Source organism: Sander lucioperca, chromosome 24 (assembly GCF_008315115.2).
Source record: "Sander lucioperca isolate FBNREF2018 chromosome 24, SLUC_FBN_1.2, whole genome shotgun sequence".
Lineage (NCBI taxonomy): Eukaryota > Metazoa > Chordata > Actinopteri > Perciformes > Percidae > Sander > Sander lucioperca.
Genome location: NC_050196.1, coordinates 15,085,055 through 15,112,908, shown reverse-complemented (window position 1 = coordinate 15,112,908; position 27,854 = coordinate 15,085,055). Strand labels below are relative to the sequence as shown.

The following is a 27,854-nucleotide window of genomic DNA, read 5'->3' as shown; positions in this document are numbered from 1 at the left end:
AGGAAACATGCTTATGTTCTCATGATTAATCTTTTACATCTTTTTAATCAAAACAGTTCATCCCAGGAGATCAGATAACCTTTAGAGACATTTTTTATGAGTGCACCTCCAATGCAATGTGACTTTCTATTATTTTAAAGTCAGATACAATGAAAATGGAAATGTATTTTGTAACATGAAAAAACCACAACCCTGCTTTAACCCTGTTGAGTCAAGATAAACTGCACTGCTTGTTTGTACATTGATGTGACCGTGTCTCCAGATCTGCCAAAGAAAGAAAGTGATCAAGTTTGGAGTGATGCTCTATGAGTGGTGTCACCAGACCTATCTTAAGGGGCTTAAATACTCCATACCCATCTTTGATTTTTAATTCTGCCCTTTTTTTTTTTATTATTGATGTATATCCTAATCATGCAAAATGTGTTAAATTTGCCACCCACCTGCACTGTAATACACTGAAAACAGTCTGTTTGTATAATAACTTCCACGCCAAGTGCCCAAGCTATAAAGACTGACAATTACACCTTATGGTGGATGGCCAGTCCTTGCCTTTACATGCAAAGTTTACCAACTTTTCTGTGTGAGAAGTGTCACAGCTCTTTTTTTCAGCTAGATGTCTTTGTCTTTTTTTAAATATTGTTCTGTTTGAGGTTTCTGTATGTTGACAGGGCATTTTCCTCAAATGCATGCATTATTGGGTCTCTATAGGTCTAGATACTTTTTTCTTATATACTTTATTTGTTACATGTCCTGATGTGATGGTCTTCTATGTGGCAGTCTCACTCTGTTGGTTCCATGGATGTGCATAATGGGAAACCAGTATAAATTAAGAAGGGTATCTTGACAGCATGCAATGGGCAGAGATAAACATCCCACAGCATTTATCAGATATTCTGCTGTGGATTACCCATAATTCGATACTGCAGCAATGCGCTGCAATGTGACAGTAAAGCCAGCAGTCGGCGTAGTCCCAATGTATGCACACATTTAACAGGGACAGTTGCATAGAATTTCTGTCATGATTTGACACAATAAATAAAGTTTAATTGAATTATTGTTTTTCCATTCCCCGCTTTAGAAAGCCTAATTCCGTCTGTAAACCTACCAACCAAACTATAATTGAAGCACACAAACCTAGTATTAGTCGATATTAGTAGCCTACCATTAAACCAGAACACGTTTTCCTCCCATCCCCGAATGTTGTGTGGAGTAGCCAGACCCTCCTTCAGGGCGCTTTGGAGGAGGGATAACCCTTGACCCAAAGACGACTCTGCGACATGTCAGAGGCAGGACTGAATGCCACACAGCAGTCTCCGTCCTTAGGCAATGATCATCCGCGGCACTATCCACTCGCCGTAGGCCGGATACACAAACAAACACACGGTTCCTGTGTCCCGTTGCTAACTTACAGCTAGCTTATGCTAACGTCTGTACAGTTGGTACTGTGGCTGTTTTGGGGGCGAACAAACAAACGAGCCTGCGGTCACATTCACCGGAATGATGCTAGGCGAAAAGTATGAATCGCTGTGAGAAGGAATATGGCGTTTTATATCGGTTTTGTTTGTGTTTCTGCAAATAGACGGTTGCAGGTAGCTGGTGTTGACACGGTCCGTGGGAGCTGGACGTCTGCAGGTTTGTCTTTGCCATTGTATTCATGAACATTTCCACATTCCAGTGCTAATGCAAACTATAAATATAACTGTACATTACATAAAAGTTGATTATTGTTGTATGCTTTTACTTTGACTGTCAGCTGTTAATGAGAAAAGACTTGACGGCTCACATGCTTGTGTTGTTAGCTCAGTGGTTACGTGTTTGCATGGGTTTAATTCCTGCTTGTGGTAGAGATATTTCCAGTGACAGGACTGTTACCTTGTGTGTGTTAGACCCAGGTTGTGTTGTGGTGTTTATGCTGAAGAAGTCTAATAGGACTATATGTAGTGATAGAGCAGAGTGTAAGCTGCTGTCTTCCCTGTGTTACATCTTCTAAACCCCCCTGGTCAGGTGGCTGCTTTGGTGTTCAGAAGGTCGTAGTTTGAAGCCCTCGGCAGGTCTGCTGGGTTTGAAGGAGTGAACACACAAAGCAATGTGTGAAATGTTTCAGAGAATTAGTGCTGAAGCTGAATGTTCCGTTAGCTCACGACACTGATGGCAGCGTTAGTTTTAGAGTTGTTGGTAAGCTGTCAGAGAGGACGTGTGAGTGTGGTAGGCTTGGTGGTGTAGTGCTGTTGTTAGTTCTCATAAATCTCTGACAACGTTTAGCTGGTTCCATCTTCTCCACTCAGATGGGTTTTGAGTTTGACATTTTGTAGACAAAACACTGAAAGGAATGCAGCCAAGTGTGAAAGTAGATTGAAGTTCTTTCTGGTACTTCTAACCCCAACCTTCATCGCTTAATATTGTTCTCCTCCCGCCCTCAGCTTCATGCATCCCTGAACACACACGTTGCATTTTATTTGTGTGTAAGTTCCACAGAATTGTTTGTGAAGGTTGACAAATCTTTTAAACCCACACCACTTTGCTGGTAATTTGTCAGCCAACCACAAAACAGTTTGGAATTGACCGGTGCAGATGACATCATTTGTGTGGTTTGGTGATCAAAAAATTAAATAGGGGAACATTAAATCAAACGCACCCCTCCAAGCGCTGTGTGTGTTTATTAAGTAAAGAAGTGCCCACCATTATTATGCCAGAGTTCCAGAAGTTGCATAGCTTGTTTGACCTGCCGTCCGTGGTGTTGGAATAAACCGAAGATCAGGAAACATCACAACTTATTTTGTCTGTCATTTTACTTGGGAGATGTTTGCCATTAACGACCCACAGCTCTGAATATCAGTCAGTCAGCTGTAGGAGAAGTTGACGTTAGCCAGCAGTAACTAAACAGCTTTGGACAGGCGCTTCCCTCCAGCATGGATTAAAAAGCCACAGGTCAAACACTGCCACTGGAACAATTTAGAAGCAATTCATGAGAAAAGTAACTGTTGTTTATGTCAGCAGCTGTCTTTTCTTGTTGGAAATGTGATGGTGGCGGGTTGTTGTATGTGGGTTTTGGCAGGCGGCCGCTGTTTTCACTACCGGCACTGAATCGTTTAGTGGTAGTGGGGTATCAGACCCCTTTCCCCCCTGGTTGCAGCCCTAATATTAATACGTATCACACATTTCATTTGTTACGGTCTTTCTGTGTCAGCTGGATTGCAATGCAGCTGCATGCAGTTGACCTTAGGGTGCAGCTCAGATACTAAATGATGTCAACAAAACACGGCCTGTCCTCTGCTTGTGAGCTCCAGTTGTCAGCACTAGTAGCTTTACCGTGTGTCTCGGTGTCTTTTATTCCTCCTTGAGGGAAAGAAATGGACCCAAATGTGTCGAAGCAGAACAATCCAATAAACTCTTGTTTTCTCTTGTTTTCTCCCCAGATGAGTGCAGAGTTTCCGGACCACAACGGAGAAGTTCCTTCACTCCATTCATGCCTTTTTCATACCGTACTCACTGTATACTCATAGTATTGTATGCCATGAAAAAAATTAATAAAAAAGTAAGTGAAAGTAGTAGTAGTCAAATTATGTCAAAAAATCTCTGAAAAAGTCATACAGAATGTCAAAGTGTTATTACGTAGTTATTACGTTGTAATAACACTGTTATAACATGTGTTATGTCAGAAAATCTGTCATAAAAATGTCAAAAAGTGTTATTACACAGTACATAAAAGTGGACGTAAATTATATTTTGTCCAAAAAAAAAAAAAAAAAAATTCTAAATTCCCCCCCTTTCAAATTTTTATTTTCTGCTCTGTTCCTTTCTGAGTTTATCCTACTGTTCTACTTTGGACTGTGCCTTTCTGAGTTCTCCTACTCTTCTCTGAGTTGTTCTACTTTGGTCTCTTCCTTTCTCTGAGTTCTCCTACTCTTCTCTGAGTTGTCCTACTCTGGTCTCTCCCTTATTCTGATCCCTGCCTGTTTTTGTCTTAATACTTTCCTAATCTCTTCTTGCCTGCACTTCCTTTCCTAACCTCTCTTTCCTGTCTAAGGGGCCTATCTAAGTGCACATACGCTGGCACCGAGCTGGTCTTGAACCCGACACCGGCGCCTTTAGTGTCGAGAACAAACCAACCGCGCCACCAACGCACGTACACACAGAGCAGTTCTCCGGGTGTATTTGTCTTTGTCATTCTGGGTGTAAAGCTCAAAATAAATGGACTGTCCCTGTGTTGGAACCCATGACCTTTGTGTCTTCCAACCAGCGTTGCTTTACACCGAGCTGTCAGATCTACAAGCAGCACCACTTTAGTTGTGTATTTGTCTTTGTATTTTGGGTGTAAAGCTCAAAATAACATTCATCATCCCTGTGTTAGAACCCATGACCTTTGGGTCTTCTAACCAGCATTCCTTCACACTGAGCTATCAGATCTGATGTAAGCTGCATTTGTTTAATTATCTATTTGACTTCTTCATTTTAGGTGTTGAACCTTGAAATGTAGTGTGCCGTAAAAGAGTTGAACCCACAACCTTCTGAACAGATTACATAGTGTTCATCATGCTGAGCTACACCTGAAACTGGAAGTATTTTGGTTGGAGGTTATATTTAATGTTCACATCACTGAGGAGAGAAATTAAAAAGAGCTTTTGCCTGAGCTGGGATTTGATCCTTCAACCTCACATTGTCACGTCAGCATCTTATCCTGGTGAGTTATTCCTCAGGCTTGAAATTTTTTTTTTTCGTTCTATTATTTGTTCTTCACACTACCGGGAAGAATCCTTGGACATCTTTAGCCAGACAGGGGAGGCGGGGGATAGATGCTAGATCGGATCCACTAGGCGCGTCGATGTCAGAGGACGTGCCTGGCGGCCTGCCTTATATTGCCTCTGACTGGCTTACCCTGCTATCCTTACCCTATAACCAATCTCCACTCCTCACGCCTGAACCGAACCACGCAAACACGTCTAGTGGATGTGATCTAGCATTCACTGGGAGGCATCAGCTGAAAACATACACATACACATCCTTTGTCCCACACAGCATTCAGCTGCTCATTAACAAGCTCCGGCCACATGGTCACTCTTGGACTTGCATGGTGCTTTGAATGTTCATTATAGAGAGAGAAAGACAAAGGATGTGTAGCCTCTTTTAGTCCCCTGGGGGCAATAAAGGTTTCATGCATTCACTCATTCATTCATGTGCCCTCCCACTCCTGAAGGTTTTCATTATGAGAGAGAGAAGTGGCTCAGTAGAACAGGCTGATGCCGCTCAGTAAAATGCTAGATCACATCCACTAGGCGCGTCGATGTCAGAGGACGTGCCTGGCGGCCTGCCTTATATTGCCTCTGATTGGCTTACCAATCTCCACTCCTCACGCCTGAACCTAACCACGCCAACACGTCTAGTGGATGTGATCTAGCATTTTACTGAGCGGCATCAGCCTGTTCTACTGAGCCACTTCTCTCTCTCATAATGAAAACCTTCAGGAGTGGGAGGGCACATGAATGAATGAGTGAATGCATGAAACCTTTATTGCCCCCAGGGGACTAAAAGAGGCTACACATCCTTTGTCTTTCTCTCTCTATAATGAACATTCAAAGCACCATGCAAGTCCAAGAGTGACCATGTGGCCGGAGCTTGTTAATGAGCAGCTGAATGCTGTGTGGGACAAAGGATGTGTATGTGTATGTTTTCAGCTGATGCCTCCCAGTGAATGCTAGATCACATCCACTAGACGTGTTTGCGTGGTTCGGTTCAGGCGTGAGGAGTGGAGATTGGTTATAGGGTAAGGATAGCAGGGTAAGCCAGTCAGAGGCAATATAAGGCAGGCCGCCAGGCACGTCCTCTGACATCGACGCGCCTAGTGGATCCGATCTAGCATCTATCCCCTGCCTCCCCTGTCTGGCTAAAGATGTCCAAGGATTCTTCCCGGTAGTGTGAAGAACAAATAATAGAACGAAAAAATGTTTTTCCAGCCTGAGGAATAGCTCACCAGGATAAGATGCTGATGCAACAATGTGAGGTTGAAGGATCAAATCCCAGCTCAGTCAAATGTCCTTTTTAATTTCTCTCCTCAGTGATGTGAACGTTAAATACAACCTCCAACCAGAAAACTTCCAGTTTCAGGTGTAGCTCAGCATGATGAACACTATGTAATCTGTTCAGAAGGTTGTGGGTTCAATTCTTTTACGGCACACTACATTTCAAGGTTCAACACCTAAAATGAAGAAGTCAAATAGACAATTAAACAGAAGTAGTTTCCATCAGATCTGATAGCTCAGTGTGAAGGAACGCTGGCTAGAAGACCCAAAGGTCATGGGTTCTAACACAGGGATGATGAATGTTATTTTGAGCTTTACACCCAAAATACAAAGACAAATACACAACTAAAGTGGTGCTGCTTGTAGATCTGACAGCTCGGTGTGAAGGAATGCTGGTTGGAAGACACAAAGGTCATAGGTTCCAACACAGAGACAGTCCATTTATTTTTGAGCTTTACACCCAGAATGACAAAGACAAATACACCCGGAGAACTGTTCCGTGCGTACGCGCGTTGGTGGCGCGGTTGGTTTGTTCTCGACACTAAAGGCGCCGGTGTCGGGTTCAAGACCAGCTCGGTGCCAGCGTATGTGCACTTAGATAGGCCCCTTAGACAGGAAAGAGAGGTTAGGAAAGGAAGTGCAGGCAAGAAGAGATTAGGAAAGTATTAAGACAAGAACAGGCAGAGATCAGAATAAGGGAGAGACCAGAGTAGGACAACTCAGAGAAGGCAGAGAACAGAGTAGAACAACTCAGAGAAGAGTAGGAAAGGCAGAGACCAGAGTGGAACAACTCAGAGAAAGGGAGAGATCCCAGTACGCGTACGCAGAGATCAGTAGGACAACTGAGACAAAGAAAAACAGCACAGTAGCACAACTCCAAAAGGGACAGGCCGAAGTAGGATAAACTCAGAGAGCAGAAAATTAAAATTTGAAAGGGGAGTGGAGAGAAATTTAGAATTTTTTTTTTTTTGGTAAAAAATAATTTACGTCCACTTTCATGTACTGTGTAATAACACTTTTTGACCTTTTTTTTATGACAGATTTTCTGACATAACACTTGTTATAACAGTGTTATTACAATGTAATAACTACGTAATAACATTTTTTGACATTCTGTATGACTTTTTCAGAGATTTTTTGACATAATTTGACAACTACTATTACTTACTTTTTTATTATTTTTTTTCATGGCATACAATACTATGAGTATACAGTGAGTACGGTATGAAAAAGGCATGAATGGAGTGAAGGAACTTCTCCGTTGTGGTCCGGAAACTCTGCACTCATCTGGGGAGAAAACAAGAGAAAACAAGAGTTTATTGGATTGTTCTGCTTCGACACATTTGGGTCCATTTCTTTCCCTCAAGGAGGAATAAAAGACACCGAGACACACGGTAAAGCTACTAGTGCTGACAACTGGAGCTCACAAGCAGAGGACAGGCCGTGTTTTGTTGACATCATTTAGTATCTGAGCTGCACCCTAAGGTCAACTGCATGCAGCTGCATTGCAATCCAGCTGACACAGAAAGACCGTAACAAATGAAATGTGTGATACGTATTAATATTAGGGCTGCAACCAGGGGGGAAAGGGGTCTGATACCCCACTACCACTAAACGATTCAGTGCCGGTAGTGAAAACAGCGGCCGCCTGCCAAAACCCACATACAACAACCCGCCACCATCACATTTCCAACAAGAAAAGACAGCTGCTGACATAAACAACAGTTACTTTTCTCATGAATTGCTTCTAAATTGTTCCAGTGGCAGTGTTTGACCTGTGGCTTTTTAATCCATGCTGGAGGGAAGCGCCTGTCCAAAGCTGTTTAGTTACTGCTGGCTAACGTCAACTTCTCCTACAGCTGACTGACTGATATTCAGAGCTGTGGGTCGTTAATGGCAAACATCTCCCAAGTAAAATGACAGACAAAATAAGTTGTGATGTTTCCTGATCTTCGGTTTATTCCAACACCACGGACGGCAGGTCAAACAAGCTATGCAACTTCTGGAACTCTGGCATAATAATGGTGGGTGACCGCACTTCTTTACTTAATAAACAACCTCTCTCCCAAGTAAAATGACAAAATACATTGTGATGTTTCCTGAAGTTCTTATTATACTTCTTCAGCATAAACAACACAACCTGGGTCTAACACACACAAGGTAACAGTCCTGTCACTGGAAATATCTCTACCACAAGCAGGAATTAAACCCATGCAAACACGTAACCACTGAGCTAACAACACAACCATGTGAGCCATCAAGTCTTTTCTCATTAACATTTTGTTTGAGGAAATGTCCACAAACAGTGTCTCAGTTCCTCCAGATAGATAGATAGATATATATATACATATATACATACATACACACACAAGCCCCGGCATCCTAACCAGGACTCATCTAGTCCCCCTTTTTTTATTGACGAAGACGTAGATGAAGTGAAGACACTCCTCAGTTGTGGTCCGGAAACTGTGCACTCGTCTGGGGAGAAACAAGAGAAGAATTACAGTTTATTGGATTATTCTGGTTCAATACATTTGTGTCCATTCATTTTTCTTAAGGAGGAATAAAATGCACAGAGACATCAGGTAAAAACTGACTGGATTGTCTTACTTTACAGTTTGTGTTTGGATCGGCACTCCAGATACCCAAATGCACAAGCACAGCAAATTTGAGTTTTTCAGGATTCCTATATTCCCTTTAGAAAAACCTCACTGTTTATTTATCATTTTTAAAAACAATTTCCTAGGTAAGTGTTTATGTTAGTACAGGAACATATTGGGTGTTCTAGTTCTGGATGTTTTCAGTTGTATATTAATGTGCCACGTATGTACTTTGATTATGTCAAATACATTTTTCTGATTGTACATACTGTACATTCCCTATGCAGGACCTTTATTTGTGAGTATTTCTACAGTGTGGTATTATAGTTTTGCTCAAGTAAAAGATCTGAATACTTCCTCCACCTCTGGTTTTACTCTTTATTTCACTATGTAGCCAAATATGTGTAACTCATATTAATTAAGCCATCTTTTTTTCAACAGCAGCTGATGTGTTTTTGTTTTATTTTTACACCAACAAGGCAGTGTTAGAATATATTTTGTGAAAGTGTTGAGAAAAGGTTTTAGAGTTCATGGGGCTGACCTCAATGTCTCTGCTTCCCTGGGTCAAAGGAAGGGTGAGAAAGAAACTCTGATCAGGGGAGGGAACGAGGCAAAACAATGGTCAGCACTATGCAAGCGCGGGATTTGTGACACTGTATGGAAATGACCTGGCTCTCATGAAAACTCCTTAAAGTTTGCTGGAGATTAAAACACAGGTGTTCAGAATCCAACAATAGCGGCTGGCTTCTTCTGAGCTGAGAATTGGAAGTCAAGGTCATGTTTTTATACAGTGTTACAAATTAGTCAGGAGCCGGCTGGAGCCAGAAGATTTGGACTGGATCCAAACTGATGAGGGCACCACCAGGGATGGGACAGAAATGGATAAATAGACAGCATTTTAACTTAGCAGCACCTGATGCTGGGGGAAACGCTGTCGGTCCGTTAGGAGATAGACTTCGCCTTGTATCAGATCCATGTACATGTACTTGAATTCTGCAATATCTTTCACTAAACTTGTTATTAACTTTAACTGGACGAATCTTGGTCTTGATTTGATTCCTGAGTTTTATTTCTCTGATCTACCAGTAAACGAACACAAATAGTGACCAAAGAATTGGAGTCAGATCAAGTCTGGCCTTTTTAGGGCCAGACCGGTCAAATCGGTCACATCTTAGAACTAAATCCTTCAGCAGGTTGAACGGTATTAAAATCCTTCCGAGTCCGAGTAGTTAAAAAATATTATATATCTAAAATTAAACAATAACAAATATAAGAAAATCATTTTTAAATAATAGAAATGAACAATATATTAAATTATTATAAATGGTCTTCAATTAAAATGATAGTATACTCAAACAATCAATTTGTACAATCTGCCTTTATAAAAGTATTTAGTTTTGTTTGAGGAGACTAAAAAATGAAAGGGGGGAAGGTACGTCATCGTGACGTAGGTTGTATACAAGGAAGTGGATTGTGAGTGTGCTGGCTAACCTACTGTCTATGTGGCTAACACATTCTGGCTAGCAGTTTCAATGTACAGCTGTTATGCAGAATGTTAGCGGTACTTGCGGTAAACCCGACTCAAGCGTTTAAACAGCAACACCGTGTAAAAGTCTAACGTTACCAACAACACAGAACTCGTTACGTCACTTACTAAATGGTGAGCCAGGAGCACGTGCAGGCGGACAGCGAGTCTGGTAACTGAAGAGAACATGTCTGCAAGTTATCCCACACCAGTTTACTCCCACGCAGGAAGAGGAGACTTCCGAGATGTCTACGAGCCGGCGGAGGACTCTTTCCTGTTGATTGACGCCCTGGAGAAAGACGCAGACAGGCTGCAGCTGATGAGGTCAGAACAGCTCACATGGTACTCCTGATTGCGTCATATATTTCCTTTAGTTCACCTGAACATCACTTCTGGATGTTTAAATGTGCTCTGCTGTTTGTAGCCCATGTGTGTGTCTGGAGGTGGGCAGTGGCTCAGGAGTGGTGTCAGCTTTTCTGGCATCAGTGGTTGGACCTTCAGCTCTATATCTGTGAGTGTAAAAAAAATAAATTCTCATGCCCAGCCAATAGGCTACAAATGGGCTTACTTGTTGTTAATGCATGGGAGGAAAACACCTTAAATAGATGCTGCTTTTCTCTCTCAGTTGCACTGATGTGAATCCTGCAGCAGCACAGTGCACAGCAAAGACAGCTTCCTGTAACAATGTTTCACTGCAGCCTGTCAACACATCACTGGTGAGACTTTTTACATTCACATTTCAGGTATTCAAATGCTTCGAGTGTAAGGTTGTGAATTGCATAGGTGGTTTTCCTTTTCTTCCTTTTTTATTTTAGGCGGAGTGTCTCTTGCCCCGCTTAAGTGGAAAAGTGGATGTCCTTCTCTTCAACCCTCCCTATGTGGTCACTCCTTCAGAAGAGGTGGCGAGGCTTTGTACAGCACCATCTTCAGTTCAGGGATGAGGAGCATTTGATCAATGTGTGCTTTTCTTTCAGGTGGGCAGCACGGGTATAGAGGCTGCCTGGGCCGGGGGGAAGCGAGGCAGAGAGGTGACCGACAGGTTTCTGCCTGTGGTAGCACAGTTGCTCTCCAGCAAAGGCTTATTCTACCTCATTACTATAGCGGAGAACGATCCAGGTGAGTTTACTGATGCCTCGGAAATGATTTTCAGTGCAGGAAACATTCTGGATAACAAGTACAGTGGCACTCATAAGTTTATGAACCCATGCTAAAGTTGACTAAAAAGAGGAATACAAAAATCCTTATATACATCTTTTGGAATGTATATAATACATCTTTTGGAAATTGATCTTAATGCCTTAATTAAAAAAAAATAGGAAAAATCCAACCTTTAAAGACAACAATTTTCACATTCTTTGTGAATGAATAATGTATCGTAAATAAATAAATGTTCTTCCTTAAAATACAGGGGGCATAAGTAAGTACACCCCTATGTTAAATTCCCATAGAGGCAGGCAGGCAGATTTTTATTTTTAAAGGCCAGTTATTTCATGGATCATCATCATCATACCTAGAGATTGGCATGGGGTACTTTCCATAAAATCATCTCTCAATGCAAATCAAACCAGCTATTAGGCTAACTGAAATAAAACCATGCCAATCTCTAGGTATGGTGAAGGGTATGTGGTGATGTGGGGCTATTTTAATTCCAAAGGCCAAGGGAACTTTATCAGGATGCATAGTATCCTGGATCCATGAAATAACTGGCCTTTAAAAATAAAAATCTGCCTTCCTCTATGGGAATTTAACATAGGGGTGTACTTACTTATGCCCCCTGTATTTTAAGGAAGAACATTTATTTATTTGATACATTATTCATTCACAAAGAAAATTGGTGTCCTTAAAAGGTTGGATTTTTCATTTTTTAATTAAGGCATTAAGATCAATTTCCAAAAGATGATTTTCTTTTTTATTCCTCTTTTTAGTCAACTTTAGCATGAGTTCATAAACTTGAGTGCCACTGTATAGTAGCCTATGTTTTCCTTTTCTCACCAGAGGAGATTATCCGTTTACTGGACAAATGTGGTTTGAGGGGAGAGTCGTGCTTGTCGACCAGAGCTGGAAATGAGAGGTTGTCCGTCCTGCGCTTCCATAGGAGCTAACAAACATGGAACTGTCACTTAGAAATCTGCTGAAAGGATTACAGGACCTGATGAGAAGAAATGTTTTCAGGTTATCATTTTCGACTGACTGGACACTGTTGTCTGCAAGGACAAATTTACCGCAGAGGAAAACTGAAAGAATCCTCAGAACTGGTGTGAAGAACTTTCTAAATAAAGCAATGTTGAACAAAAACTTTTCTTTGCAAGAAATTGGTGAAATGACCAAGGTGCTTCTGATGTACTGGGAACATTGTAAGTAAATAAAACAAATGCCACACTTTTTTTTTTTTTCTTGCATTCACCAAGGCAGGTTTAATAATGAAATAACAGATTCTGCTACACAGACAATCAAAAATTCATTATACTAACATACTCCATCTGGACATCATTACAAATAGGACCACTGTTTTTTGTTAATTCCAGTGCATCTAATATTTTGTTAAAGGTACAATTGGAATGTAATTTTGTTTCAAGTATCATCATACTCTATACACAAGAAGTAGAAATGCTACAATTTAATATATGTACGTTTGCAAGCTTTAAACATCCCATGATGAAATCTACTAACTCGACTGACGTGACCGAATATTTTGATTTACGTGTTGCTTTGTTAGTGTGTCTTTTGTGTTATAAAACCAGTTTTAAGTAACAGAAGTAAACCGTTGTTAATGGCTGGCGGTAAAGCCGATCTGGATGCGCGTTCTCTAACTCTGGGAACTGGACTTCCACATGATGTGTCCGTCCTCTCCGAGCCTGACCGCGCCGCTGGCCACCAGCTCCAGAGCGGCGGGGAAGGCTCGGTGCTCTGCCTCTCTGATTCTGTCCGACAGACTCTCCTCTGTGTCGCTGCCCAGCACGGGCACTGCCTCCTGCACGACGATGGCTCCTGCGTCCACCTCTTCCTAAACACAGATGAACAAAAACAACGGCTGTGTGTCTTGTTCAGAGAAAAATCTCTAGGTTTGATGTCTGGTGTTTCCACAGTATGCCATACTTACTGCTACAAAATGGACCGTGCAGCCAGCGACCCGTACCCCAGCCTGTAGAGCCTGCTTCTGGGCGTTCACCCCCTTGAACGAGGGCAGCAGGGATGGATGGATGTTGAGCAGCTTTCCTGTCCCAGTAACAGACAAACACCCAATGTAAAACAGCTTCTTGTGACCCACCACATCATCTCATGCAAATGTAAGACATTTAGTTTTTCCACACCGTTCCATTTCTTGACAAAAGTTCCCGTGAGGATCCTCATGAATCCAGCCAGACACACCAGCTCCACCCCAAATTCTTCCAGTACGCGGTCGATGGTGCCATCGAACTCCGCTCGGCTCCCGTACAGTTTGTGGTCCACCACCTAAGTTGGGGTCAAGACACACAAACACAACCGCAGCAACAGAATTTAGGATTTTAAATGCTTTTGGTTCTCAGTGTTTAATTTTTAATTTAAATAATTTATACTCTTTATTGATCCCCAATGGGGAAATTACTTCAATTAAATGCTTGTGGTGTGTATTTTTTGGTTCGTTGAAATCACATGAGCTGGGTCATCCACTTTTACCATCTGTAAGTCGTCATGCAGCTCGACTACTGCAATGTCCTGCCAACAGGTGTTAACCTAAAAGGCACTAAACTGGTTGTAACTACGAACTTTTAGAATTACCAGGGAAAAAAGATAATATTGCTTTGCTTTATCATCACTCCACAATAGTTAGGTTTGTTTTGTGTGAATGTTCTTTGTGGACAAAAAAAAAAAAAAAAAGTCATTATTATTAATATGTTTACCCGTGTCTGGATGCCGGCCAGCGATGCTCTCTTCAGGCCCTGAACTCCAGGTCTGTTGGAGATGACCACCACTATCTCTGCAGAGCTGGACGGACGCTTGGCCTGCTCTATCAGCGCCTGCAGGTTGGTGCCTGAGACAAACATACCCCAGGATTTTTTAAACAGGTCCTAAGGAAGTAAGTGGTTACTGTAGAGAAATGAGAGCGGTATCACTCTTCTCCTTATACTCAACAAGGAAGCCAATATGCAGCCTTCCTAAAATGTTGAACTGATCCTTTAATTGTCTTGTGAGGTACTCTTATTCAACTCTCATTCTTGGATCAATAAAACACACCTGTGCCAGAGATAAGAACAGCCACTCTGGTCCTCTTGCGGGGCGTGCTGCTGTTGCCATGCCAACCACTGTTCTGCTCAACGCCCAACTCTCCGCCGGAAGCCGGCCCCACATTCAGCAGGCTGTGTTTCAGGTTGCGGACCACCACAGGCTCTGACCCTGCATAAACACATACTTTTTTTTTTACAATTATTCTTTCCATTCTATGAATAATAGGACTATTGCCTTTCCTTTGCACTTGTAATTTTAAAAACACTACCTGAAGCTGTGCTGTATTACATTACTGTCTCACCCTGCTGCTTGTGCGCCAGTGAACCCACGATCCAGGCCTCTTCATGTGCTTGAAGCTGGTGTAGGACCCTCTGAGCATCCAGGGGGGCAACCACCAGCACTGCCCCAAGGCCACAGTTGAAGGTGCGGGTCATCTCCTCCTCGCTCAGACCCCCCTCCTTTTGGAGCCAGGAAAACACTGGGGGCATGCTCCATCGAGAGGCATCTGAGTCATGTATAAACGCCAAGAGGAAATATTATATATAATACATGAGGAAAGGCTGCAGCCTTAAATATCAACTACAAAGTAACCTCTACAGTTTCAAGAGGGGGGGAATGAACACAGAGTGGAAGTGAACTGTGCTGAATATGAAAAGAAGGCTGCTTATTCATGTTTACATTTGCATTGAGTTCAATGTGCACAGCGGTCATCCCACTATAAATATGTTTGTACAGGAAACAGTCTTTATTGCTTTTTTCCCCGCTGCCTCACACTAGGTTATCATAAAAAAAGGTAACTGATTTCCAAAATGCTAATGCAGTCATCATTTGAAGTGTCCACGTGCTTTCATCTCACCCAAATCGACTGCCAGTTCCTGGGGCAGCACCCGAGGGATGTTCTCCAGAAGCCCGCCCCCTGTGATGTGAGCGTAGGCTTTGACAGCGCCGCTGCGAAGGATTGGCAGCAGCAGACGACTGTAGATCTTGGTTGGCGTCAGCAAAACCTCGCCTGGAAGCAGAGTTACCGTCAGATAGTAGGCATCAAGGGTTAAAGTTATTAGAGTATTTTAGCAATGCAACTAAATAAATTACTTTTATTATCCATTAATCTGCTGATTATTTTCTCAATTAAACATTTGCTCTGTAAAATGCCAGAAAAACTGTGAAAAATGCACAAATGTCACAATGTCCCAAAGTCCAAGATGATGTCCATGTTTTCTTACAGTCAACAACCCAAATACATTCAGTTTACTATGATATAAAAAACAGAAAATCCTCACATTTGGGTAAGGGTCACAAAAGGTTAAATGATTATTTTTTTACCACCAAATTTCATGGCTAGATTATTTCTCAGCAAAAACAGACAGACGTTCTGGCAAAGGGAGGGAAAATCCATTGGCCAAAGAATGGCAGGAAGCACCATAGTTCATTGAAAATGTGATAATAATATTGCACCAATAACAATAACACTGCTACAGAGGCTACCAATTGTTTGGAAAAGTCTAAATGCGGTACCACACATATAAATTAAGGGCACACTCGGGTCCAGTTTTATGTTTGTGACATAAAGGGGACTTACCAACAGTCTGTCCCGACTTGCCAAAAGGAGCAGGGGAGCTGTAGCTCAGGTTGGCCCTCTCCAGGACTTTGCGGACAAGGCTGAAGCCGTTGCTGTGGACCCCTGAGGAGGCCAGTCCGATCAGCCGGTCCCCCTCGGCGATGTCCCCGAGCCTGGGCAGCAGGGCCCCGCGCTCCACTGCTCCAACACAGAACCCGGCCAGGTCGTACTCTCCTGGAGCGTAGACGCCCGGCATTTCTGCAGTCTCGCCACCTGGCCATGGACATGAAAAAAAAGGTGGGAGGGGAGTCAAGACCCAGTCCACTCAGCTCTACCTTTTTGAACCACGGCTGGTGACATAGGACCTCTTTCGGATCGACACGCCAAAATATGACTATTTATGTCATATATGTACATCATCATGCTTAGACACAACATCCGGGAATCTGTTCCAAATTAGTGGGCCACTCGGTGGAGAACGTGTTCACTGAAAGCCACGTACTGCGCATTGTCAGACAAAATCTTCCCAGACTCTTCCCATGTGTGGCATGGGGAGTACCAACTCCTGCCCTCTGGGAGGCGCTATAGGGTCCCAGATTGCAAAAAAAATAAATTGTCCCTTGTCAATATCTTAGCTCAAAAAAGTGAGTTTCCCCCCATATATTATATTTATTTATGACCATTCTTGCAGGGCTGGGCTCCCATCATATTAATTATTTTGTTTTGGTTTTTTTTGTCTTCATGTTGTTGTTGTGTTGTCTTTTTAATTGTTGGAGCTTGTATTGCAAGACAAATTTCCGTGCCCCCGGACAATAAAGTGCTGTCTTATCTTATCTCCTCCCTCACCGAGTAGAGCGCAGCCCGCCATCTCGCAGGCCTTAGCGACGCCGCCAACCACCGAGGCGGCAATGTCCACATCCAGGCTGCCGCAGGAGAAGTAGTCGAGGAAGAAGAGCGGCTCGGCGCCTTGAGCGAGCACGTCGTTCACACACATGGCCACCAGGTCCTGGCCCAGGCCGCCATGCTGGCTGCATGCCTGGGCAATCTGAGGATACATTTCTTTTTGTAATTTTGCTAAATGCTTTGCCAAACAATATAAAACTGCAACAGAGAAGAGTTTCGTCTGACTGATATTTTCCTGGAGATTTGAAAAAGTCAGGTTTTGGCACATTGATCTTTTACACACACACACTGGATCTTTCACACTTTCAATTAATGTCATTCATATTTCTGTTCAGGGAATTCGAGAAGCCTTTGAATCTGTGTACAGATAAGCATATCTCCCCTGCTGCTCTATTACTTCTGAGCCAAATTTGGATCCAATTTTGAATGGTTATTTCTTGGCCTATTTGGCATCTGCCAAAGCCTAATTGGAATGAGTCAAGGTTTTTTAGTACTTTCATTGGATTTTCATTTGGTCCAGGACTTTGAAATTACAATCAGAGCCACATATTTGCAGTAACAACAAATGACAAATAGGACTTGTGGCAAACAGTGGGCATGCAGATTGATAGACAGATCTTCCATATTCTCTTTCAAAATTGGCATTTAGGAACTGAAGTCCAACCTTGAGTTTGGTCCCCACACCGTCTGTCCCAGATACCAGGATTGGGTCGACAAAACCTGCTGCCTTCAGGTCAAACAGCCCAGCGAAGCCTCCCAGTTCTGCATTACACCCTGGGAATAAAAAGCCAGTACAGCCATGCTTACTGCTTCATCCATTCTTTCTAATTTGACGGAGTTTGTACTAGGGCTGCTGAATTTATCTCCGCAAAACACACAATCAAAATGACAGCATTTACAACTAAAATTACTAAAAATACAACAATTTGTTTCTTAATGACAAAACGGTTTCAGTCAGCCACTTGAAACAAGGAAACAAGCTATTCTTTCTGATCACTGAGATATACAGGCGTCTGATCATTATTTAGATGTACTACAGAATACTTTCTTGCTCAGTCTTTAGTTTTTGTACATGAAAATGAAGTTACCAGCACGGGACGTTGCCTTGGCCAGAGGCTTGATCATGTCCACCAGCTTGTTACCGGCAGCAATGTCCACTCCGCTGTCCTTATAGGTCAGCCCTCTGTCAGAGACACAGTGAAATACAACCCACTCAGCTGATGAGCTGTTATTCCCAGTGTTATATCATGCCTGTCTTAAAGCTAGGTTCTGGTTGTGTGGAAATTTAAAGAAATACTAGGACACCGGAACTTCCAAAGTGAAGTTTATTAATCATAAAGTTCTACATGATATACTGTACATACCTTGACTACAAACTAAAAAAAACTACAATGTTCTGTAAAAACAACACAAAACAAGAAATGGAATGTTTTGGTGTTTGTGCGTCGCCTGTATGGCTATCACACACACCTGTGTTGGTTCAGGTGGGCGATGGCCCGGTGGCCGATGTCGCGGCGGTACACGGCGCCCGGAAATCCTATGGCCGCCACGCCCTGGTTGGCCGCCTGCAGAGCAGTCTCCAGGGACGGCCCGACTGCAGTGACGGTCAGGACCCGCCCGCCGCTGGAGACCACGCCTCCCTCCTTCAGCGCGGTGCCGGCATGGAAGACCTGCAGCCCCGAGTCCTGAACCTGGGACAAGCCTGAGGATTAACACAGGCGTTACTCTGTTATTCGCGAGTTCTGGATAACAGCAGATACATATAAATACACACAATATAAAAAAAATGTATAAGGATTTACTCCAGACCTTTAATAAAGACACTGTGTGTAAGATTTTATATGATTATAACAACTTTCACGAATGTCAAACCCTGTCTGGTTCAAGCTTCTCAAACATGAAAATGTGCTGCTTTTCTTTGTTTTATATAGTAATAACCTGAATATCTTTCAAATTTCTGACAGGTTGAACATAATCTAAATACATCAATTTGTGCTTTGAGAAAACATAACGGTCATTTATAGACTAGTAACTATGGATATTTAACATGCCAAAACAATTAATTGACAAAATGAACTGCATTTAAAAATTGCCTTGCTGCTTTTACTTTCTCCCTGGCAAAAATAAAAACATTTAGTAGAGAAAAAGACCACTTGGCACACAGAAATGTTGGCAATGGGTGCGATTTGCAAACTGGAATTCAGCATGGCAGATTGAATAAAATGATGTGACGATTCCCTCCTGTGTCTGTCCTACCAAAACGGCTGTCCTGCAGTGTCATGCGTACCTGTGATCTCTACTCCTTTCTTGTAGGAGCCGGGGTAACCGGCGCTGGCCATAACCACAGTGACTGCAGAGCTGTCCTGGTGCCACACGGGGGCGTTGGAGACCAGTTTGCCATTCACGGTGTTCAAGATGACTTCATACAGGTCGCTCTTTAGTAGTGGCAGCAGCACCTGAAAGAGTTGACAGTAGATATTTGATGTCTATTGTATGAGACGATCCAGTGATAGGTGCCTTGAGTCTAAGAAAACCAACCTGACACTCGGGGTCTCCAAAGCGACAGTTGAACTCGAGGACCTTTGGCCCCTGCTTGGTCAACATCAGCCCTGCATACAGCACACCTGGACAATAAGAACACAACATATTTGAGATAAGCAACAGGCTGTGTTTCAATAATCTGAAAGCAGAAACTCTTTGCAAACATAAGAACACAGAATACAGGTGAACTTTTTTGGACTGGACTATCTGAACCGGTTGCACGCTCCTTTCAAACAACCCACAAGAAGAGCAGGCTCAGACTTGCTAACAGCATCTCTTCTATTCAATTCAATTTAATTTTATTTATAGTATCAAATCATAACAAGAGTTATCTCGAGACACTTTACAGATAGAGTAGGTCTAGACCACACTCTGTAGTTTACGAAGCCCCAACTATTACAGTGGTTGCCTCAAGAGCAAGCATTAGCAGTAGCTATTGCGACAGTGGCAAGGAAAAACTCCCTTTTTTGTTAGGAAGAAACCTGGGACAGACCCAGACTCTTGGTAGGCGGTGTCTGACGGCACCGGTTGGGGGTGTGGTGAATGGTGGCAATAATAGTCATAACAATAATAGTCATAACTTCTGACTCCATGAATGTTTTAAATTATGAATACCAACTTTTGCCTTCTAACAAGCAATTTAGAGTACCTTCACTTAGATACAGCAGCCTTAAGAACTCTTTTATACATCAGTCTATCCTCTTACTAAACCAAAACTAGTGTGCTGCCAATTAAGATCTGGATCCGAGGATATCACGAAACATATTTCTTTGCCATGGCTGTTGATATGTCTTCATCTTTGTACTAAATGTGTAACTGTTGTCTAACTCAAAATGAATTTCAGTGTAAACTGACAAGTTGTATCGTATCCTATCGTACTGTACTAATGTATAGACAGAAAAAGAGCACTTGCCCACATAAGGGGTTCCCTCCTCCTTCATCCCGTCCACAGTCTTTTGAAGGACCATCTCTCTGATCTGCTGCAGCAGCTGCTGGCTCACCTACACAGGGCCGAGAGACAGCATGTGCAGCATTAAAGATGGCTACACGCTAGGGCTGCACAATATATATATTATATATATATATATAATTTTTTTTTTTTTTTTTTAAATCGTCATCGCAACATCAACTGGCTACGCGCGAGAGGCTGCGACATATCGCAAAAGACACTTTTTTGTGTTAGTTGAAAGAAAATATCAGCAGAAAACTGCACATTAAAAAGGAACTGTCATTATTTTTCCAGTGGTACCTTTAATATTTTTGTCATATTATGTTCCATTTGTTTAATTAAAGAATGTTAGAAGTGATTTCCTTTTGTTTTAAATTCAACAAGCAATTTGTTGTATTTTAGAAGAATACTGAAAGCAACGAGTACATTTTAATATCTGTTTATCGCAAGTAATGTTAACGCGATATTCAACAACGTTATTGCATATCGCATATTTTACTGCACGCAAATGGACTGCTCCTAATCCTAAAATGAACACAGTATTCAGTAAAAATAAGGACAGGACATGTGTACCTGAGGGGTGGGGCAGTAGGCCCCCATGCCACCGGTGTTGGGCCCCAGGTCGCCGTCCTGCAGCCGTTTGTGATCCTGTGCTGGAGGCATCGGAGACACCGACGAGCCATCAGTGAAGCACAGACACTACAAAAAACGAGGGGGACAAGGATTAACATTGTGTCAGTTTCCCTCTAATTCATACTTTGAGGTAAAGTTAGCTCGATTCTGTTATGGATTTCACTAAAAGTCACAAACTCACAGACACTTCCTCTCCCTCTAGCAGCTCCTCAACCACCACAGTCTCCCCTGCAATTCCAAAGGCTCGGTCCTGCAATGCACAGTGTCAGAGAAAAAGGTTTACCTTTGAACAAGAGGAAAATGGAAGAAAAATCCTTAAAGAGCCGAAATAAATATAAATATATATATAAATATATATATATATATAAATATATATATATATATATATATATATATATATATATATATATATATATATATATATATATATATATATATATATATATATATATATTATATATGCGGCACGGCAGATACTCTTGGTTTTAGAAGGCTACAGAGAAAGAGCTTTACACAAACAATGTTTACTTTACATCAACTTTTAAAAAAGTGTATTATGTAGAAACCCAGCCAACAAAAGAAGGAATCCACTGATTGGTTTGGGTTAAATACAGTTTAAGCCCAGAATCATACTGGCAAATTGTCTCTGTCTACAGAATTGATTTTGATTGATCGGTTTTGTTTCAGTGGGACTGATCAGTGGGCAGTGGCCAGATCTCAATGTGCGACAGATTGAAGAAGAAAGTAGGCTTTACTACAGTCGTTTTACAGAAAATGTTTAACTAAATGTTGCAGGAAATTCTCTTTTCCTGGCACTCCTTGCTGATATAACTGCCGAGGATGAATGACCACACAGAAATGTATTTAGTAGTTTCACACCTGCATGATGTCCATCACAGCCTGACAGGCCTGGTCCTGGTCTGGAGCCACAATGACTCCCTTCCCTGCTGCCAGCCCGCTGGCCTTCACCACCAGCGCTGGGAAGTCGGCCCTGGAGACCCCAAAACAAGGACATAAACTCCGTAAAGTGTAGGAAGAATCAACATATTTTCACAGAAAACACATCTGGAACAGATGCTGCATCGCTGATATGTAACATAAAATGTTTTTGTGTGTATGCGTGTGTGTGTGTGTGTGTGTGTGTGTGTGGACCATTTAACATGTGCAGTGCATTGTTTGGGAATGTGTTTGGAATCCATATGGATGAAGGCTGTCAAAACATGGCAGCTGTTGTTCTGCCCAAGATGGTTTATATGACCAAAAAAATGAGTATAAAGGATTTTTTTTTCGGTACAAGTTGCAACTCTGTTTATGATTGTTTTTGAGGGTACTCTAATATGAAAGGCAATCATCACATCTTAGATCATTAACCATCTGAGAGACCAAACTTCAGTAGAGATATCATTCTCTCTTATGGTGTAAATGCTGTTTTTAAATGGCTCTGAAAACAAAACACAACTTTGCTGCTGGAAATCAAAACTGATTAAAAACAAATACGTTATTGTTTTACCAATAACAGTGGGCACCATGCATTTTCCTCCCTCTGCCAATTACTTAATCTATTAACTAGCTGGACAATGCCGGTGGAGGAGGACGGCTCTCTTTATATCCTAGAACTTTACTGTCCCTGCATGTCTTTCTTTATATTACCACGTGTTTGTTGGGACTTTTGCACAAATACACTCCTCCAAAAGATACAAATGTTGTGTATTCTACTGACGTGCGGATGTATTTGCAGGCCTCCTGGGGGTCAGTGAAAGAGCCATAACGGGCGGTGGGAATGCCGTGGCGCTCCATGAAGGCCTTGGAAAAGCTTTTGCTGGCCTCCAACTGTGCGGCTTTCGCAGACGGGCCAAAACAGGGCACTCCGGCCGCCGTCAGGTCATCGACAATACCTGGAAGAGACGTTAAAGTTAAAAGGGAAAGAGATATATATACGGAGAAAGGGACCACAGTTAATATCAGGGATCTTCAACAGGGGGTCTGGGACCCCTAGGGGGGGCCTCAGAGTCAATGCAGGGGGGCCTCCTCCAAGTTTTTCTCAGAAATTAAAAAGTCTTAACATGAATGACCAAATATACACCCCCACTATTTAATGACCGATAGGTAAGGGAGTCCCTAAGGCCATCCAAAGATAGTTAATCCTAAGGATTCACTCTGCCATATGTACAGTATGTTTAACTTTAAAACATCATTTATAAAATCATGCCAACAATTAGTAGGCTATTTGAATAGCTTAGTATTCTATGCAAAAAAAACAGTATGTATAAAGGCTGTAGGCCACCATACATGTTTGTATTGTAAGCCTAATTCAATATGCAATTTAATTTTATACTATATATGTAGTAGGGGGTCCCTGCTCCTCCTCTCTTTCAGTTAAGGGGTCCTTTGCTTAAAAAACATTGAAGACCCCTGCTTCATGATGGAGCTCACTTACCTGCTGCCAGAGGTACCTCAGGTCCAACCACAACCAGCCCCACATGATGATCCTTACAGAACTGAGCCAAGATGGCGTGGTTACTGACCGACACCTCTGCATGGAGAGAGTGAGAGTGATCATTTACATTCATCAGCTGCCTGATGCTATAATCAACATCCTATTAAGCTAATTGTGTCATTAATTCAATCAGGGCATTAATTAACACGTTTCTCTTCACCTTGCACATGGGGTGCTATTAATGTAGTGCTACATTTATAAAAACACTTTTATGGATGATACGAAATATAAGATCAAACCATCTTCTTTATAGGGGGAACCTCGGGTGTAAGGAAGCGGTTATATTGTTTATGTTACTTTCAGTCTTTATGCTAAGCTAACTTCTGGCTGTAGCTTCATATTTAGCATTCAGACATGAGAGTGGTATCAATCTCCTAATCGTAAACTCTCAGCAAGAAAGCCAATAAGCGTGTTTCTTAAATTGTCAAACTATTCATGCAAGTCATTTCTCTAGGCAAATAAGCATGAAATTCACTGGTTAAAGCTCCTTAAATCCACATATTTACCCGATTTCTTTGTCTTTTAAGTTAATTGATTAAACATCCCTGGGTTTTAGACATTTCAACATGTTAACTTGGGCTCTGGGACATTTCATGTACCACACAGTGTTCATTCATTAACCGAGAAAATAAAAGACAAATGAATTCATGATTAAAATAATTGTGTGGCCGGGTTAGCTGAGTTGGTGGAGCAGGCGCACACGTATAGAGGTTTGCTCCTCGACGCAGCAGCCACGCGTTCGACTCCGACCTGCTGCCCGTTGCTGCAAGTTGTTCCCCTTTCATGTCTTCATCTGTCCTGAGGAAATAAAGGTCTAAAAATGCCCAAAAAAAAATCTTAAAAAAAAAGAAATATTTTTTATATATATATATATATATATATAAAAATAATAATAATAATAATAATTAGTTGCAGCCTGAAATGATTTGTTTCTTGTACCTACTGCATTTTATAAAACAGAAATGCAATGGGCTTCAAGGTTTTTCAGCCCTGATTTTAGTTTTGGTCAAATTCCATTTTTAAAAAAGGAGTAAACTGAACTAAAGAGCCTCTGCGTTTGCATTTACCAGAGTTGCTGATCTTCCCACAGTTGGCCGTGCCTGCATTCCCCGGGGCCACCAGGACCTGCTGAATCTGCGGCGACTGGGCTAGCTTCCAGGCAAGCGCATGCTCCCGTCCACCACTGCCAACCACCAGCACCTTCTCTGCCATGGCACCTGAGTGACGAGGAAATAATAGATCCCGGCATTTAGTATTAAACTGAAACCATTCACACATTCACCATCCAGTAGGCCTGGGTACCAAATTCAATACTTTTTAATCACCGACCGAATTGCCTCCTTAGTATAGTGTATCGGGAAAAAAAGCCTCATCATTCAACACCAAATTTCAATACCTAAGGAGCAAATCTCATCAGTGACAGTGAGCCAATACTAGGCATGCAGCATGCTTCTACTAAGATCTTATAATGTTTGTGATTGGCTGTCTAACGTTCCACGTCTCAGAGACACGCAGGAAAAACTCTACGTTACGCACAGAGACAGGGCTCACGTAGTAGGAGCTGAAAAATAAATAAAAAGGTTTATGCCGTAATGTGTGATGTAATTTTTTCTTTTGTTAAAACAGATTTCATGGAATAGGTATCGAAAAAACGCATTGTTCAGGAACCGGTATCGAAGATGTTTTAAAAGGATACCCAGCCCTACCAGCCAGTGCTTCTCATTCGGCTCCAACTGTTTGTAAAGTATCCATTTAATTTGCATGCAAAGACTGACCTATAACGAAAGGACTTCCCTAGGCTGTGAGGAAGCGTTGACCTTTTGTGAGGCCTAGGGTCTTACATTATCTTGTAATGCCACACTAACCCGGATCCAATCAACTAGAACAAAAACACAAGTCTACAATTAAATGGCAGGGCCAAATCACCAGCAACTGCAAACAGGGGCTCATTTGCATGTAAAAACAAAGCCATTATCAGGTTGATATACAGCGAACTATTCGCCTTAGCCTCAGTTTGGCGGTGCAGTCGTTCTGCTGTCTCTCACTCTCTCTTTATGTGTTCAGGGTGTCATTTACCGAACGCAATGACTGGATCACATTTTTATTTCTGAAGCAAACCAATGTTCAGTCAAGCAAGTATTCATTTTATTAGTTGCACATGTAAGGGATATAATATGCTGATTTTAGAATTATACAGGAGGCATGCAAATACCTTATCTTAATTAATGTTTGCAACCATCTAAAGTGGGATTTCATATTTCAACTGTATGTGAGAGCTTTCACAATGATATGATATGCACAATTTGTCACACTAATTGTCGCACAATGTAAATTCACTCAACAGACAAACAGTGTCCCTCGTGACACACACTAAAAACCTGAATTATGTCACTGGTTTTGGGGCTAATGTGTTGTCTTAAACTACCTTAACTTAAAAAAAACAGACTCACTTTATTCACTTTCACCCTCAAATGTAATTTAAGATAAAGCAGTTCCAAATGTTAACACTGCGAGGATTCAACATTTCATACAAGAACAGGCAAAAAGACACTTAAACCCCCATCAAGTCAAACAAACCAAGGTCAGAGGACAAACCACCCCAATCTGCAGTGACCTGAGGATTGTGCAATTGCATTGTTTACTATAGTAAAGACCCGGATGAGCAGATACCTTGTCTATAATCTGCCTTCTTAAACACTATTGGAAGCAGATACAGTACAAAGGGGTGAGTGTTGCACAGTGGGTGCACATGTTCCACAATTAGTCAAATCACTTTGATTGAAATCACTCCACTCATGTGACTCACGTCAAGGAGCAAATCAAATCCAACAATGCATACTTAAAGACAAAATAACCAATATGGAGGTGATTTAGGATCTTTTTCATACTGTGTAACACTCCACTGCAATTTTAACTACATAACTAAAATTAGAGCATCAAGTAAGAATCCCTTTACTGCGGTTGACTTGTGTAAAATATGCCAACTAAGTTAATACAGGCATTTCACGTACAGTTTCATCAATATGCCTGCACATGCATAAATATACATGCACTTTTTCTGCACTTCAATAGGATGGATGTTGTTGTCTACATCCTGAAGCAATCTATACTTAAAAAAGTAAACATTCAATTCATTTAATCCAACTAACACCAATGGGTTGTCTGTATAAGCTAGTAAAGCATATGCAAGATGCATTTATACTGCTTTTGCATACAAATATTAACATTTATGACTTTTTTTTAAGCAACATTAGCACATAAACAACTGGTGAAATGAAAATCTAGCATGCTGTTTTGACACTCACCTGTGTGTTAGTGTATGTGAGAAGCAGCAAATAACTGGAGCCCAGTTCAGGAGAGCAGTCACAAGTATCTCCTCTGCTCTCAGCCTACAGTCTGACCGTGGAGGCAAAGTATGTCATCATCATCACACCACACACACAACACGTGGATCCAATAACACCATGGTGTAGCGCTAAACACTGACACACGCTGCGCAAAGTTAGCCTAACGTGCTAAATAGAATAAAACACGCAAAGTCGTCATTGTTTCCCGTTTCGTTTATGTACGCTTACCTTTATCTGCTGCCCACGCTACTTTTCTTTAACAAGTTTGGGGATTTTTCAACTTCCTCGGGGTGTAACTGTCGAGTGCATCATGGGAAGTGTAGTCAATTATCAATGGCGTGCAGAGTTCCAAAAAAAGGCCTACATCTCTGCGCCTCGATTTCAAAATAAAAGTATTTTTATGTTTACGTCATCCTCTGGCACAAATTTTATTTTTTAAATAAATTTAATTTATTTACAACAGCAACAAAGGAGCCACTGTAATCATTGGCATTACATTAATTTTTGAATAATTCATAAAATTTGTCTGCTACTAGTTTCATTGTGCAATAAGACAATAATGGCGAGTCATTAACTTTGGGACATGGTATTTATCATTGAGGATGGTATTTGTCCTTTGTACTGCAGTGATGGAGAGTAACTACATGCATGTACTAACGTACTCTACTTCAGTACAATTTTGAGGTACTTTAAACTGTACTTCAACTCCACTATATTCTTGAGGAAAATATTGCACTTTAGACTCCACTACATGTATTTATAGCTATTACTAGTTACTTTGCAGATTACATGCTAAACCTAACATGCCATTAAAAAAATATGAATAGTTAAACTACACAAGTAGTTAGATTAGCTGCATCTACAACAGTAAAAAGCTTCTCACACCGGAATACATTATTAATCATCAAATAAAAACAGACAAACAATATAATTGTATAACAAAATGAGGACTTTGTTTTAAAGTATATTTTGCGATAATACTACCGATATAGTATTATTACTTGATAATACTACTCAATTATTTGAGATGCAGGGTTTATACTGTACTTGTAGTGGAGTAATTTTACTTAGCGCCTTT

General features: G+C 41.5%; 2 protein-coding genes across 10 annotated transcripts; one reads left to right on the top strand and one right to left on the bottom strand.

The window, feature by feature from the left end:
* Window positions 1-111: 111 nt before the first annotated feature.
* On the bottom strand, window positions 112-27,115 carry gart (phosphoribosylglycinamide formyltransferase). 7 transcript variants are annotated; one of them, XR_004896613.1, is made up of 23 exons: window positions 26,735-26,983; window positions 24,497-24,646; window positions 23,370-23,465; window positions 22,653-22,827; window positions 21,812-21,923; window positions 21,114-21,182; window positions 20,873-20,998; window positions 20,264-20,351; window positions 19,348-19,433; window positions 19,097-19,265; window positions 18,280-18,511; window positions 17,898-17,992; window positions 17,474-17,583; window positions 16,753-16,951; window positions 15,928-16,179; window positions 15,205-15,357; window positions 14,650-14,853; window positions 14,358-14,516; window positions 14,024-14,154; window positions 13,454-13,595; window positions 13,243-13,358; window positions 12,649-13,146; window positions 112-126 (listed from the first exon to the last, which is right to left on the bottom strand). XR_004896613.1 is itself a non-coding variant. In XM_035998696.1 (23 exons), exons 3-23 carry the CDS (start codon window positions 24,639-24,641, stop codon window positions 12,949-12,951), a joined length of 3,057 nt encoding a protein of 1,018 aa, XP_035854589.1. In that variant the 5' UTR covers window positions 24,642-24,646; window positions 26,735-26,821; window positions 27,005-27,115; the 3' UTR covers window positions 12,523-12,948. The 7 variants fall into 7 exon arrangements, 4 of the variants coding, with proteins under 4 accessions (XP_035854589.1, XP_031147581.1, XP_035854590.1 ...); XR_004896614.1 differs by lacking the exon at window positions 112-126 and having other exon boundaries at window positions 12,523-12,739; window positions 12,791-13,146; XM_035998696.1 differs by lacking the exon at window positions 112-126 and adding an exon at window positions 27,005-27,115 and having other exon boundaries at window positions 12,523-13,146; window positions 26,735-26,821.
* n6amt1 (N-6 adenine-specific DNA methyltransferase 1) lies at window positions 10,090-12,522 on the top strand. 3 transcript variants are annotated; one of them, XM_035998717.1, is made up of 7 exons: window positions 10,090-10,466; window positions 10,567-10,653; window positions 10,768-10,858; window positions 10,958-11,041; window positions 11,117-11,258; window positions 12,138-12,149; window positions 12,180-12,522. In XM_035998717.1, exons 1-7 carry the CDS (start codon window positions 10,330-10,332, stop codon window positions 12,242-12,244), a joined length of 618 nt encoding a protein of 205 aa, XP_035854610.1. In that variant the 5' UTR covers window positions 10,090-10,329; the 3' UTR covers window positions 12,245-12,522. The 3 variants fall into 3 exon arrangements, with proteins under 3 accessions (XP_035854610.1, XP_031147639.1, XP_031147640.1); XM_031291779.2 differs by having other exon boundaries at window positions 10,100-10,466; window positions 12,138-12,522; XM_031291780.2 differs by having other exon boundaries at window positions 10,353-10,464; window positions 10,497-10,653; window positions 12,138-12,522.
* Window positions 27,116-27,854: the final 739 nt, after the last annotated feature.